The 16,647-nt window shown below is 34.7% G+C and overlaps 1 protein-coding gene across 4 annotated transcripts in view; it reads left to right on the forward strand.

Annotated features, from left to right (window-relative positions):
* Ywhaz (tyrosine 3-monooxygenase/tryptophan 5-monooxygenase activation protein zeta) overlaps positions 1-14,813 on the forward strand; it is a 25,944-nt gene extending 11,131 nt beyond the window's left edge. For all 4 annotated transcript variants that reach the window (XM_021725013.3, XM_005316294.5, XM_078016856.1 and 1 more), the window contains 4 exons: positions 9,608-9,731; positions 10,289-10,452; positions 10,533-10,628; positions 12,598-14,813. In XM_021725013.3, coding sequence (XP_021580688.1) covers positions 9,608-9,731; positions 10,289-10,452; positions 10,533-10,628; positions 12,598-12,657 — 444 coding nt within the window. In that variant the 3' untranslated portion in view covers positions 12,658-14,813. The remainder of the gene's footprint in view (positions 1-9,607; positions 9,732-10,288; positions 10,453-10,532; positions 10,629-12,597) is intronic.
* The last annotated feature ends 1,834 nt before the right edge of the window (positions 14,814-16,647 follow it).

Genomic DNA, 16,647 nt, shown 5'->3' on the forward strand with positions numbered 1-16,647 from the left:
AATTAGGCTGAGCATTGTGTAGCACAAGCCTGAAATCCCAGCTACTCAGGGGGCCGAGGCAGGAGGATTGAAACTTCCGGCCAACTTGGGCAAATCAGCGAGACCCAGTCTCAGGATGAAAGAGAAAGAGCTAGGGATGTAGTTCAGAGGTGTAGAGCACTTGTCTAGCATGTGTGAGGCCTTGGATTCAATCCCTAGTACCACCAAATAAATTTTTAAAATAACAAGATTATGAGAGGTTAAAAAGTACTGTATATCATGGTTGAACATTGAAGAGTTCATCTTCAACTGACTTTTTTATAAGGGTCTGATAAGCAGTGCGCCACTGCCTGTGATCCCAGCAACTCCAGAGGCTGAGGTAGGATTGAAATTCAGTTCAAGGCCACACTGGGCAAGACTGTGTCTCAAATAAAAAGGTTTGGGGATGTATCTCAGTGGTAGAGTGCTCCTGGGTTCAACCCCCAGTGTCACAAAAAATACAAAGGTTCTAATAAAACGTAATCCTGTTAGGGAATTTATACATAATATACAAGTTTTAAAAAGCTATAGAAATGAGACGTTTTAAGCAAACAAAGTTTTATGATGAAAATAATTGCAAAATGGAGCCTTGATTTATTAGAAAGTTCAGCCTAGGTCAAAGTTGAGGCCATCTGTAGAAGGAGCTCTGGGGGAGTGGAAAAAGGAAATCCCTCAAAAGAGTATCAGTTTTAATGGGTACCATTTACTGCTCAATGAATTCTGTTGGGTACTTTACCATTTTGATTGTCTTTAGAGGTTACATTTTGGATTTGTTTTAAATTTTTACTTCTTTTGTGGTGCTGGGTATTGAACCTAAGGGCACTTTACCACTGAACTACATCCCCTGCTCTTTTCATTTATTTTTATTTGAAAACAGGGTTTCACTAAGTTGTCCTGGCTGGCCTCAATTTTGTCATCCTTCCAGCTTAGCCTCCCAGGTCTGGGATTTACACATGTGAGCCCAACTAAAAATGCCTTTGCTTTATCAAATTGGTTTTAATAAATAAAATTATGAAGATTTTTACCATCTGTTTATTGTTGGAAAATGTATTCAGTTAAGTGGTCAAAAATTCTCTTAACTTTAATTTTCTCATAGAACACTTAAAATTTACTCTAGTAGGCCAAAAGTTTTTAAAAAAATTTTTTTAAAAACACTGTACTTTATGCCAGGTGCAGTGGTGAACACCTGTAATCCTGCCGACTCCAGCAATTGAGGAAGGAGAATCACAAGTTGGAGGCCAGACTGAACAATTTAGTGAGACCCTGTTTCAAAATAAAAAAGACTGGGGATGTAACTCAGAGGTTGAGTGCCCTTGAGTTAATCCCCAGTACCCAACAATATCAAAAAACTTTATACTTCCTGCTGTTATTTTGCTAGCCTTTGTGAGCCAGAGGCAAGCAATTCCCTGATCCTGATGTAACTTAGCAATTTTTAGTTCCACTTATTGTAAGCCATTTTACCCAATTGACTTTTTAAAACTCTAGTAAATAACAGTCCAAGCATTCTGTCTTCATTATTTTGTGCAGTTAGTTATCTTATTTTGTTTGGCATATAAATTAGGGAGCAATACATTTTGCAGGAATTACGGTATTTTATGGTAGCATTGATATTTCTCAAGTATGCCTTTGCTTTATTAAATATCTGGTTGGTTTTAATAAAATGATGATTTACCATCTGTATATTGTTGGAAGATGTATTCAGTTAAGTGACTGGTCAAAAATTCTCTTAACTTTGATTTCCTCATAGAACACTTAAAATTTACTCCAGTAGGCCAAATATTACATAAAGTAAAAACATCTGGAAATACCTATTTACTAATTAGTTCATTGGGGAATTACTGGGCATGGGATACTTTTCCAGTAAATTTATATTCCCAATCTTTTTTTATTTTTTTGAGACGGTGTCTTGCTAAGTTGCTGAGGGTTTTTTGTTGTTGTTTGTTTGGTACTGGGGTTTGGACTGGGGGCTGGATTGAATTTAGGAGCCAGGACACTTAACCACTGAGCCACACTCCTAGCACTATTTTGTAGTTTATTTAGAGATAGGGTCTCACTGAGTTTGATTAGTTCCTTGCTTTTGCTGAGGCAGGCTTTGAACTCCAAATCCTCCTGCCTCAGCCTCCTAGGCTGCTAGGATTACAGACATGCACCAACACACCCAACTGCTGAGGTTCTTTCTCCTCTTGCCTGAGTCACTTGGGTTAGCTAGGATTATAGGTGTGTGCCACCAGGCCTGGCTGGCATTAACATTTCTAATGAAGTTCTTTTCTCTGGTTGTTTGGAAGCAGCTGAGGAAGTTGCAGTTCCAGGGATGAATGGAAGCCACTCTAGCCACAAGGGGGAGTAAGAGACTAATTTCCAGATTAATGGGTTCTGTTGGCAACAAATTAATGCCCTAAAAAAAAAGAATATTAAGAGATCTAGGAATGATATGCAGTTGAGTAGCTCTACAGAGTAAAGTAAAAGTTGTGTAAATATTATTTTTCTATGCATGGAATAATTATACATGACAAGAAATTTGAATTACATTATCTCCTGTTAAGGAAGATGTTTTATTTATTTTTGTGCTGCTGGGAATTGAACTCAGAGGCTCTCTACCAATGTCCCCAGCTCCTTTTATTTTATTTTGAGACAGGGTCTCACTAAATTGGAGTATTTTGTGAGTTTATAAATTGAGAATTGAATTTTACAGAGTAATTGAATTTTAGAGTTGAAGGACTAGCCAGCCTAGCCTTTCTCATTTTAACGAATTGAGAAATGAAAGATGAAGGATTTCATGACTTAACGTTAGGTCATATAGTAAGCATTAATAAGTTTAGCCCTTTACATAGTACCACCTTATTGAAACTTTTCCTCTTCTATAAGAGGGTTGGGGGATTTTGTGAGTACACACTCTTAATTTTACTATAATGATGATCGCTTCTGTGTTAGGCTTTGGGGTTCTATACTTAATGAGAATCACATTTGAGGGCTCTTGTACATCCATTTTTGCTTCTTTTCAACCACTGGTGGGGTTTTCTTTTTGCTCCCTCTTCTCTTTTTTTTTTTTTTTTGTGTGTGTACATGTGTGTGCACACATGTGCATGCATGCTTTGTTTGAAAATAGGTATGTTTATATTGTGATTTGTTTTGTTCAAGGAATAGAGCCATGGTAGTAAAATCTCAGAGGAAATGCTTATAGAGACTTGATCTTTATTTGGCAAGGTTATGTCACAGTTAGCCCAGCTATATTTTCAGACTCCCAGGAATGTCTCATTAGGGTTTGATTTGTTTTGCTAATGATTTGTATGCATAATTACCTTTGTGAAAATTAAGCATAATGTTATAACCAGTTGGTGACAAATTTCATCAAGACAAAGTGAGAAGCCTTTTTCCCCTCCACCTTAAAATGATTCTATAAAATTTAACTCCCAGTTGTTTTTCTTTACAAATGTATCATTGTTTTTGTGCCATTTCTTTCCTGAATTCAAAATGTAATACCAGCACAGTATGGAAATAGGAAAATACATGAGTACAAAAGAATATGAGGGTATGTATACACTGTTAAGCCTATCTTCCAGAAGAAATCACTATTTAAGGGAATTTCTTTTTAAAATTTGTTTTTAGATTAATAATTGTAATATTAAATAACCAGAGAGAAAAATGTCTTCTCTAGATGTGGTAGTTGTCTTTCAACTTTTTAAAAAGTATTTTAGATTTAGGAAAGATTGGCCTAAAATGGTTTGAAGAATTTCTTATATGTCCTTCACTGATTTATCCCAACATGTTGTTGTGTTATATAACCACCATGTAGTTTTCAGAACCAGGAATGTAATAAAAAATAATAGATCTTATTTAAATTTCACAAATTGTACCACCATATTTCCTGGATGTCTCCAGAATTCTCTATCCAGGAGATACTTTGCATTTTGTTTACTCTGTTTTATTGTGGATCAGTTTTTCAGTCTTTACCTTTCATGATTTTGGCACTCTTTTCAAGAGTACCTGCCAGTTATTTTGTAGATTTTCCCTTGATTTATATTTATATTTGTGTGGTTACTTCTCACCATTAAATTCATAATTTTGTTTTTGGCAGGGGTCCTGGGATTGATACTATGTCCTCCTCAGTGAATCATTGGAAGGCATGTGATTTTTGTTCTGTTATTTAACCAGTAGCACTTTTATTGAGTACTTGTTTTTAATTTTAAGAGTCTAGTCTAAAAAAGCTTAGTCTATGAACTTTTATTTCCTTTCAAAAGAAAGGAAAAGGAAAAAGTGGCCTTGAATGTAAGGAAATCTAAGGGATAATGGTAGAGTAGATAGTGTTTGGTGCTTTAGAAATGCTTTTCTGGGATAAAATGGGAAGGGAGTTTTGAAACTAATGTTGCATTAATGTAGCTACTTTTAGAGTCCTGTCATAAATTTGTCTTTGAAACTCTTGTCACATTTCTTGTGGCAATTGATCAGGTTTCCTGACTTTCAAACAAGTTCACTTGCCTCACACTATCTTCCCATCCTCCACTGGGTTTTTCTTTGTTCTCCTCATCTTTCAGAATCATTGCATAGAAAGCAATTTTCCAAGGGTCATGCAAGCGTAATTAGGAGGTGTTTAGCCTGCCCTTTGCTACTGTTTCTGAACATATGTGCTTAGTGTATAGTGCCCAAATACTTCTCATTTTAAAAGAGCAATTTCTTAGGCTTTCAGATAAACGCTTTTTTTCTCTTCTAGCAAAATATTCATTATCAGACACACTAGACTCCAGTAATTTCTGTCATGTTTTAAATATTAGAAGTTTGGTGTACATATTGAGTTTTTGATCATGAAGACTATTTTGAAAGGTTATCTTTATGTAATCCAGTTGGGATTTAATGTTTGATTGAGCCTTGTAAGTAAGTTAAGAATCCATGTGTATAAGGGGATGGTGCCCACCTGTAGCCCAGCTTCTTGGGAGACTAAAACCAGGAGGATTGCTTGAGTCAGCAAGTTCAAGGTCAGCCTGGGCAGCAGGCTATTAAAGGTACAAAAATGTAAAGATTATAAATTATATTTGCTTTGGATAGTAATTCAGATTATTATAGAACATAGGATAGAGAGTGAAAAAATGAAGCTATTGTGACCTCATTCCACTTCATCAGAGGTATTCTATTAGTCCTTTTAGTATCCTTCTGGGAATTTCAGTGCCAAGAAAATAATTATATTCTTGAGGAGTAGTGTCATTTACTTGGTGTTTTGTAATTGGTATTATCCCCCTGCCCCCTTAATGCTTCTTACTATATTGACAGTCACTTTGTTTTTTTAATGTCTATCTCTTATTAACAGAAATCAGTATTTTCTCTTCTTCTTTAACTAAACTAAAAGCTGTGCACTAGACATTAATGGTACAGACAGTGTAGAGGAAGCTGAATATCTTATGAGAATTAACCTTAGGGAGAACATAGCATTTAGAACTAAGTATTTAGGACAAACTGAGGTGTGATTGGGGGGAAAAAAGGCATTATATATTTTAAGGTGTATGATATAGCAAAACTTCTTTTTAACCAACAGTTCTTAAAAGTGGTATGAGGTCCTGGAAGTTTAATAGAGTGGCTCCATGAGGTCATGACAATATTAAATAATCATTGGGTCCCTGTCCCTGTTTTGACATTAGCACTGATGTAAAAAGCAAGGATGGCTTAAAATCTGGTTCCCAACACGAATCTAGGCAGTAATTCTGTAATGTACTGGCAATCATTGTATTCTTCCCCACCATGCACTCATAATGAAAAAAGAATGCTTTTAGTATCCTTGGAACAATAAAATTAATTATAAGAGTCTTTACATAGATATCTTTGTGTGGCAGAATGGAAAATACACTTGTCGTCCTATCTATGGGGGATTGGTTCTAGGACTGCTCCCCCACCCCCAATCAACAGATGTTTATGTCCCATACATAAAATAAAATGATGAACCAATCAGTATTCTCCCTCATACTTTAAATCATTGCTAGATTACTTAATACCTAAAAAATAAAAATGTTCTGTAAGTAATTATTTTATTGTATAGAGAATAATGACCAAAAAAAAAAAGTTGTGTCAATTGTGTATTAAACTAGCTATCATTGTGGAATTTTTTTTTTACAGAGAACTACAGACAAACTGATTATTCAGATTTGGGTAATTTGGCAAACATGAAAATCAGTGAAGTAAGCCAGTCACTTCAAGGAAATTAAATGGTATTTGTGACAATGATAAAAATGAGAACTCTGGAAAATTTACAATTCCCTACTGTTACCTTAACAGCTTTCTAGTAAATTTTTATGAATAGAAAGGTGTCTTGAGCAAAAATATTTTAACCAAAAATATGAAACTATTTGTTAATATTTTTCTTTCTGGAAAGTGTACCAGTTGAGAAATAAGTACTATGGTATTTTTAAAATATAAGGAAATGAGTTAAAAGCTAAGGTAATTTCTGGGTAGGTGGGTTGGCTAGTTAGAGAACTGTTTTAAGATTACTATGGTATGCATATTTTCTTTTAGTAATTTGCTTAATTAACTTGGACAGGACTTTTAAAGGGGAAAGAAAGCGTGGCTCATACTAGATTTTTTTGTTTTTCCTTCCAAGAAAAATGAAGACAACATTTCTTTGTTGCTTATTACATGGCAGACTCTGTACTAAGTGTTTTCTAGACTATATACTAACTCAGTCATCCTTCCAGCCCTACTGATAATCCCCTTCTTAACAGATGAAAAACATGCAGCCCAGAGAAATTGCAGAATTCTGTAAAAGTGACAACACAGATAGTAAGGAGTGAACTGGGATTTGAATTTAGGTAATAATCAGCGTAGATCTCTTGGTGGGGAGGGACTGCAGGGAATTGAACCCAGGGGTGCTTAGCCACTAAGCCACATTCCCAGCCCTTTATATTTTGAGACAGAGTCTGGCTAAGTTGCTGAAGCTGGCTTTGAACTTCGTTTCTCCTGCCTCAGCCTCCCAAGCTCCATATACCTGGGATTACAGATATATGCTACTGTGCCTGGCTAGCCCTCATTTTATAGTTGAAAGTTGTGACACCTTGTATAATGCTGTACCCACAACCACTCCTTTTAAACTCAGGTTCTCATCATTGTACTTTTGTAGTTGAACAAACTTTAGAACCTTGCATTGTGTACTTAATAGGCTGTTCTCTTAATTTTTGTGTGCATTTTGAAAATAGCTATCATTCCTTTCTACTTTTCCATTTTCTACTTTGCCTTCATCTTCATCATTGTTCCACTGCTTTCTGAACAATGCTGTTTCCTTTTATGCTTTATTCCTTCTTTTCTTTCTGCATTTGTTGCTTTCTTCTGTCTTTCAAATCTGGAAAATTAGCTCTCATTATTCTTTCAGATTGACAACATTACCTAGTTGCCTCTTTTGTAATTTCAGTTAACGTAATCCAGTGAACGCTACTTTCCCTTACAGTTGAAAAAGACCCCATCTATCATCCCCTCACCCCCACCACCACTCAGGGCTTTGTTTTTGATAGGCAAGCACTCTACCACTGAGCTACATCCTCATTCTCAGCCCTTTTTTAAAACATTATTGAGACATGAGCTCTATTAAGTTCTTCAAGACTGGCCTGGAACTTGGCAATCTACCTGTTTCAGCCTCCCAGGTAGTTGGTGTTGTAGGCATGCACCATTGCCCTTTTTTTAATCCCATCTAAGTGATCTCTCAATAAGTTGCTGAGGCTGGCTCTAAACTTTTGATCCTCCTGCCTCAGCCTCTTAAACCTCTGGGATTACAGGTGAATGCACACTGAGCCCAGCTTGGCTGAACTCATTTCTTCACTTGGCATTGGCTGGAACCACTCATTGCTACATTCAGCTACAATTTCAATTGAGACTGAAATAACTTAATTAACATGGCTTCACTTGCATTTACAGTGACTGGGGGTGGCATGCATGTCATTTTTTTAATAGGATAGTTTAACTTCTTATACAATAGTTCAGGGCTCCAAGAACAAAAAGAAAATCAACTTGGGGGCTGGGATTGTGGCTCAGTGGTAGAGTACTTGTCTAGCATGTGTGAGGTGCTGGGTTCAATCCTTAGAACCACATAAAAATAAAGGTATTGGGTCCAACTACAACTTAAAAGATATTTAAAAAAAGAAAAGAAAATCAACTTGGGTAGGGTCAGCATTTCACCAGAAACATTTACCACTGTAGACGCTTGTTTCTTGTGGGTGCTGGTTATTACTGTTTTGCAGCTAATTCAGAGTTCAACTTGAGTAAAAAGGTGCTTAACTGTTATTTTAATTTGCAGGCAATTTGTTAGTTTAGCATGATTTACCCCAGTGTAAAATAAGAGGTTTTTAGGAATACATAAGTTAATACAAAAATAGATGACTCATTCTTAAAAACATTTATTGACATCTTGTTTTAAAGAGGTTTAGTTTTCTGGTGTAGTTTAAAATTCAGCCTCTTAAATGATTAACTCTTAACTAACAGTATCTGCTTACGGTCTTCATTTCTACATACAGAATGAGTAGCTGGGTTAAAGTGTTTTACTTACCCACTACTGGAACATAGTGGGTAAACACTTGCAGAGTTACAATTAAAACACATTTTTCTAATGATTGTGCATATAAATAGATATACACTACTAGGCAACTACCTTATGGAGTATAAACCAAGTGTTAGATCATTATTTTTTTTCCTTGTAAGAATTTGGCTTGTCTGGGGCTCATTGAGTCCAGTTGAAAATGGACCTGCCTTGAATTCTAGAGTATACTAACACTTATAAGAAGGGAATGGGTGGGGTGAGAGTGGCCCATATTTTTATCTGTTTGAGAGCCTTCTCTTCCAGTATAGTCACCACATTTTTTTTTTCTTTAAAATGGTTGTAGAGGGAGATTTTTACTGTTAGGATTCAAATAAGCTTTAATTGTTAAGAGTTTTAAACAGAACTGTACGATGACATTTTAATTTTATCTGCTTTTCTGAGATTTCTAAGCATGTATCTTGTAAGGTAAGAGATCATTTTAAAGAGATTAAAGTTCTGCTTAGATTTTTAAGTTTCCATCCTTTTACTGTCTAATTTGCTTTTGAAAATTAAGCTTTTACTTGAGGGTATAACCTATTGTGAGGTATTACTTTAAATTATGTTCTTATAAATGAATTTAATTTTTTTCTGCTTCCTCTGACATGAGCTTTGGTTCTGTCATTATGATTTGTGCTTCAGTTATTTTTCTAGAGTCTCAAAAGATTTGTCTGAGGTTCTTTGTATTTTCATGTCATGATTGCATTTAAATGGAAAGTTTGCCAGTTCATTACAAAATGTTCTCTAATATTAACTATGATACATTATATTCATTGAAACCAGCATGTGAATAGATAAATACTGTTAAGGACCTATATTCAGTTTTATTCTTAAATAACAAACCAAGTACTAACTTCAAAGTTTAAGCTCCCCAAAGCATTCTAATATTTAAGCCACAAATTCATGAACCCTTTGCATTCTCAGCTATCTTAATGACAGTAATTGGGTATGAAAGTTCTTAGGCAACAGTATATGTTTAAGAAATGCAGTTACATTGTTTTGTAAATGTTTTATTCTAATTATGTCTGTTCTGTTTCTTTTCTTCTTAAGTCTCTTTTGGAAAAATTCTTGATCCCCAATGCTTCACAAGCAGAGAGCAAAGTCTTCTATTTGAAAATGAAAGGAGACTATTACCGTTACTTGGCTGAGGTTGCTGCTGGTGATGATAAGAAAGGTATGTTGTATTTGTTTTAAACCTTTTGGCTGAACTTGTATAAATGTGGTAGTGTGGAAGTAGTTGCCTTCTGAAATAAAAACAATTTTTTGTTGTTTTTTAATTGCTTTAGAGCACTGAATAACGAGCAGAAATGTTTAGGCAGATTTTGTTTTTGAGTGCCGAGAATATATATATCTACTATTTAATATTGCTATTCTAAAATTATGCTTTCTGAAAAGCAAATTTTGTGTACAAGGATGGTTTTCCAGAATTGGTTCAAAATAATAGAGGCCACAGCATAACTGAGAAGCAGTACAAACTAAGTATTAAAAATGGAACAGTGAGATTACAAGGTTGTTTTGTTTCAAGATTAACAAATAGCTAATCTGATCTAAAAGACCCTCCACCTCAACCCCACCCCCACCGCCTTTTTTTTTTTTAAGTCTTGTTCAGTTGAGGTCATTACAGATTATGTTTCAGCCAACATACAGGGTATTAAATAAAAGGTTTGGTTCAGGGAGTAAAGATTAAGTGCAGACTACTTTATCAGTACATTTTGGTGTTTTATTATCCAGGGATTGTGGATCAGTCACAACAAGCATACCAAGAAGCTTTTGAAATCAGCAAAAAGGAAATGCAGCCAACACATCCTATCAGATTGGGTCTGGCCCTTAACTTCTCTGTGTTCTATTATGAGATTCTGAACTCCCCAGAGAAAGCCTGCTCTCTTGCAAAGACAGTATGTATTTTACTTATTATGTGGAGATTTACCAATCTTTATTATTTGAGCACTGAAATTTACTTCTTTTTAAATCACAGGCTTTTGATGAAGCCATTGCTGAACTTGATACATTAAGTGAAGAATCATACAAAGACAGCACGCTAATAATGCAATTACTGAGAGACAACTTGACAGTAAGTACAAATAGCATCATTAATGATTAATATGAATGAGGAAATAATTTACTTTTTCCTGACTTTTTTTTTAAAAAAGCCCATATGAAGAAAACTCTTAATATATAATAAGAAACGGAAATAAATTTTCCATTAGTTACAGATCTATTGTAAAATTTTTAGTCCTCAAAATTTTGTGAATCTATGATTTTTAACTTTTAAATGACATTTTCCATTTCAAATCTTGAAATGTCTTCATATTACTACTGAACAGTTCAATATCAAAAATAGAGACTTAAAATTTCTTCAAAAGTTATTATTAAGTTGCCTCCATATTTGCATAGAATACAATAAGGCACTGATAACATCAGCTGGAATTTTCAGGCACTTTGCAGAATCCAAGTGGAAATCTACTTTGCTTAGTCTCTTACTTTAAAAAAATAAAATGACTTACAGAAGACTATAATTGTCCTAATTATATTCATATTTAGAAAAAGAACCCCAGTACCATCACACAAAAAATGAACAGTAGTTCCTTAAGTGATATTAAATATATAAATCCATTTTCAGTGGTCTTTAACAGTTTTTTATTTGAATTGGGATCCAAATGAAGTCCACAGATAGCAATTAATTTATGTATCCTTGGTTCTTTAGATTTTTCCATTTTTCTTCTTAAGATAAATATTAAATTTGAAGTTTTGATTCTCAAGTGAAAAAAATTACCAAGTATCTGCTATGTGTCAGGTAGAGGGGTAGAAATTAGACATAGTAGTCTAGAATTGCTAGGTTTTGTTAGTTTTAAGGCATTTCTCTTGGGAACTACATTTTGTTTTATGTTTCTTTCAGTTCCAACTTCATTGTAGTCCACTGCCAATTAAATAGCTAAAATTATTTTAGTGAGTGAGTATGATTTGGAGCTGTCTATAAATTCACTGTATTTTATTTAATTGAGTGAGTCTGCATACCTGTAATCCTAGCTACCCAGGAGGCTGAGGCCGGAGGATTTCTAGTTCAAGGCCAGCCTGAGAAACTTCTCCAAGACCCTGTGTCTTCAAAATAAATTTAAAATTCAAAATTCCTTGAAGGCTAGAACTAGAAAGAGACCTTAGAGGACAGTTTCATCATGTCCTGCGAAACTCCTATTGATATAACAGGAGCACAGGTTATTAAAGGTCATTTGGCTAGCTGTGTGACCTTGGAAGTAGTCTTATTTCCAGGCCAGAGATACATTTGATTAATAAATAAATGAATTAATGGAATTTTTTCACCTGTTGCAGGACAGTAATAATAGTGAAAATGTTAATAACAATCTACAACACTATGAAACAAGTTTTGTTTTTGCCTCTTAGAATATTTGATTCTGACCATACTATTTGGTTCAGCATTCATTTTGAGTCATATAAATAGATAGTATGTTTTTCTAAGCTAAAAATGTTAGAAAAGCTAAATTTGCAGAGTTGATACTGATTGGACTTTTATATGGTGTAGGATTTTCTTTGGAGTGGGAGGTCAGTCAAAAGCTCTATGAGGGGAGAGTAAACAGCCTTATTTCCTTGAACATGGGCCAAAGTTAGGTTAATTCTGCTTTAGTTGCACTCAACAAGTATATATATATACATCTCAGATTGGGGCTTTTCTTCTGGACAAGATATTTTGATAGTTTTTGATACTTCATTGTTTTGTTTTAATTGATTTCTTCTACTTCACCTTTTATGAATGACACAAGTTTGCTACATCTGACTTTGTTATTTGAAGACAACTATATTGTATATGTATCATGCTTACAAAGATGAGTAAGGGGGAAATAAATGTTGAAGTGTGTGTGAAGCTGCTTTCAGTAGAGCTACCTTTTTAAGAATGCTCTTCAACTAAAACACATGGTTACATGCTAGGACTTGGCATACATATATGAAAGTTTTCCCTTTTCTCCAAACTGAAACATGCTGAAAAACCTTTTCCTCCTTTTTTTTTTTTTTTTTTTTTAAACCAGTTGTGGACATCAGATACCCAAGGAGACGAAGCTGAAGCAGGAGAAGGAGGGGAAAATTAACCGGCCTTCCAACTTTTGTCTGCCTCATTCTAAAATTTACACAGTAGACCATTTGTCATCCATGCTGTCCCACAAATAGTTTTTTGTTTACGATTTATGACAGGTTTATGTTACTTCTATTTGAATTTCTATATTTCCCATGTGGTTTTTATGTTTAATATTAGGGGAGTAGAGCCAGTTAACATTTAGGGAGTTATCTGTTTTCATCTTGAGGTGGCCAATATGGGGATGTGGAATTTTTATACGAGTTATAAATGTTTGGCATAGTACTTTAGGTACATTGTGGCTTCACAAGGGCCAGTGTTAAAACTGCTTCCATGTCTAAGCAAAGAAAACTGCCTACATATTGGTTTGTCCTGGTGGGGAATAAAAGGGATCATTGGTTCCAGTCACAGGTGTAGTTATTGTGGGTACTTTAAGGATTGGAGCACTTACAAGGCTGTAGTAGAAACAGATATCCCATGGATCCTACATGTGTGAATCATGTGTTTCTGTGGAATAGTCAATCTCAGTGTGCACAACTTTGACTACAGCTGCAGAAGTGCTCCTTTAGACAAAGTTGTGATCCAATTTACTCTGGATAAGGGCAGAAACGGTTCACATTCCATTATTTGTAAAGTTACCTGCTGTTTGCTTTCATTATTTTTGCTACACATTTTATTTGTATTTAAATATTTTAGGCAACCTAAGAACAAATGTAAAAGTAAAGATGCAGTAAAAAATGAATTGCTTGATATCCATTACTTCATGTATATCAAGCACAGCAGTAAACAAAACAAACCCCTTGTATTTAACTTTTTTAGGGTTTTTTGGTTTTGGTTTTTTTTTTTTGTTTGTTTCTTTTTTTTTTGCTTTTGTGATTTTTTTTTTTTTTGATACTTGCCTAACATGCATGTGCTGTAAAAATAGATAACAGGGAAATAACTTGAGATGATGGCTAGCTTTGTTTAATGTCTTATGAAATTTTCATGAACAATCCAAGCATAATTGTTAAGAACCCGTGTATTAAGTTCATGTAAGTGGAATAAAAGTTTTATGAATGGACTTTTCAACTACTTTCTCTACAGCTTTTCATGTAAATTATAGTCTTTTGGTTTTGAAACTTCTCTAAAGTAAATTGTACATTCTTGGAAATGTATTCCTTATTCCCTCTTGGCAGCTAATGGGCTTTTACCAAGTTTAAATGCAAAATTTATAATAACAAGAATACTACTAATATAACTACCATTCTCAACCATGTCCCATGTTCCCCTTCCTCCCTCCCCCCCCCAAAAAAATGAAAAAAAATTTGTTTTCTGGGGGAGGGTGAGATTGATTGGAAAAAAGTATTGTGTTCCATTCAGAATTTTGGTACATGGCATTTTCTAACTTAGGAAGCCACAATGTTCTTGACCCATCATGACATTGGGTAGCATTAACTGAAAGTTTTGTGCTTCCAAATCATTTTGGATTTTAAGAATTTCTTGATATTCTATGGCTTGCCTTCAATTTTGATCCTTTGTCAGGTGCACAAGATTACCTTTCTTTTTTAGCCTTCTGTCTTGTCACCAACCATTCCTATTTGGTGGCCGTGTACTTGGGAAAAGGCCGCATGATCTTTCTGGCTCCACTCAATGTCTAAGATACCCACCCTGCTTCCTTTGCTTGCATCCCACCAACTATTTCCCACATCCTCTTTACTGCAGCACATCTCTCCTTAGTTGATGAGATTGTGTTTATCTCCCTGTAAACCCTACCAATCCTGAATGGTCTGTCATTGTCTGCCTTTAAAATCTTTCCTCTTCCTCTCTTTAAATGATGATGGGGCTAAGTTATACCCAAAGCTCACCCTGCAGAATATTTCCTCAGTACTTTACAGAAAACACCAAACAAAAATTCCATTTTAAAAGAGTTGTATTTTTTTCCCCCTTTTAGAATGTAAGCTCCTCAAGAGCAGGGACAATGTTTTCTGTATGTTCTATTGTGCCTAGTACACTGTAAATGCTCAATAAATATTGATGATGGGAGGCAGTGAGTCTTGGTGATAAGGGTGAGAAACTGAAATTCCAAACACTGCTTTGTTGCTTGTTTTATTATGATCTCAGATTAAATTGGGAAATACCGGCCTTTTGGGACTATTTTCCCAAATAGTACATTCAAATAAAAGTGCAATGGAGGCCTTGGGGTCTTTTATTTCCAGGAGAAAAGATCTCATGCATTTGGGAAAACAGTGCATCTTCTTCACAGTTCCTACCTTACCTGTTGATTTCTCCTGACTCCCCAGGCCAGGTTGGTGAAATAATCATTTTTATAGCTAAGGAGAATTAATCTAGTAGATTTAAGGATGGGATCTCATTCAAGTAAATTATAAATAAATCCAAAACTTTTCAAAGTTTGCCTATTAGCTATTTATAGGCATTAGTCATCTAAATTAGTTCATTTCTGAAATAAATGTGATAGTACTTCACTGATAATGGTGATTTAATGTTTTCTACATAGTAGTGCCAATAAATGAAGAATGATTTCCAACTTGAGATTTTTTTTCCCTTGGAATTTGAGTAATAAATTTGTTTATAACTTATTTCCCTAATTGTCCCAAATCAAGGCTTTATGTCTGTTTTTGTCAACATAACATGATAACACCAGGAAATTGAAAAATCCAGTGATATGTTTTGTGTGGGTGAAGTATTGGAACTTCTTTTAAAAAAGAAAGATCACAGTTGTCCTAGGAGAGTAAAACAGTGCTCTACTTAGAGAAAAGGAAGGAATTTCCTGTAGCCCTTGTCTAGGGGCAGCTTTGTTATTTCTTATTCTATATACATCATAAGAGTTGGGGAGGGAGAGGATAAGAAAATTAAATATTAAGTGACTTAATTTTAAGGGCTCAATATTTTTTCCTCCCTGTCTTCCCTACAAATAGTTGGCAGTCTCACAAGAGCCCAAAATAATTTCGAACTAATCAAGACTAATTTGGAAGATGCAGTTTAGTATTATTTGTGGTCACACCTCAACTTGAAAGTGAAACAGAATAACTGGAAACTTAATGGTGAGGTGTTCTTAAAAATTTGAGAAATTTTAAGAGACTCAAGCATTTAACAGCATCATTTCAGTGATTTGTGTATGGGGGAAAACAGTAATTCATTTGAATGCAAGTGCATCATAATTACTGCATGAGAGTGCAATGTGTTAAAAACTTTTATCTGATGTTATTTTACTTAGAGCTTATCACATTCCTGTAGGATATACCATATACACATCATATAGGAAATTACAATGGTAGCTTTGAAATACAGTCTTAATGTGTGTGATGAGACCAAGTACTGGAAAATGGCTAGTTGGGTCATTTTTCCCAAATGTGAATCTATGTTTTTATCTTTAGTGTTACTTCTAACAAGCACAATATCATTAGTTAATTCTAACTCCCTATAAATGACATAAAAATAAGATTGTTTGGTCTAGGTAAATTTTTGGTTTTTAACAAACTCCATGATAGGCCTCTAAGAGAACTTGGCTAACCAGGTAGTAATTGAGTACATCTATTTTAACCTAATACTACCTGTGTCAATCCAAATCTGATTTTGCTACTTATTGGAATGCTTTAAAGTCTGTTTGCTGAAGATGAACCCCAAAGTGTTTTAGAATTTGGAAGTTACTGGAATAAATCCTTGGTAGGCCAAACATTTGGAAGATACTTGTACCCATCCTGTATAACTATAACTATTCAATTTTGAGAGAGGATGTTCAATCATGCTGGACATGCAAGTATATGTGACTTTGGGATGCAGAAATGAAGAATGAATATATTCAAGCATACTTAACCCTAGGTGATGCCAGAGATTCAAATATTTGATCATAGTTTATTCCGTGACATTTCAGAAAGCCCAAACTTAAGTAGGCTAATATAATCAAAGGCTTCTCAGCATTAATTTCAATCCCAGCACTTAAATTATAGCCCCTATTAATGTTTTCAGTAGGTGCTTATATTTTCTAACAGAACTGGGTGTTGACATG

This window comes from Ictidomys tridecemlineatus, chromosome 7, assembly GCF_052094955.1.
Source record: "Ictidomys tridecemlineatus isolate mIctTri1 chromosome 7, mIctTri1.hap1, whole genome shotgun sequence".
Classification (NCBI taxonomy): Eukaryota; Metazoa; Chordata; class Mammalia; order Rodentia; family Sciuridae; genus Ictidomys; species Ictidomys tridecemlineatus.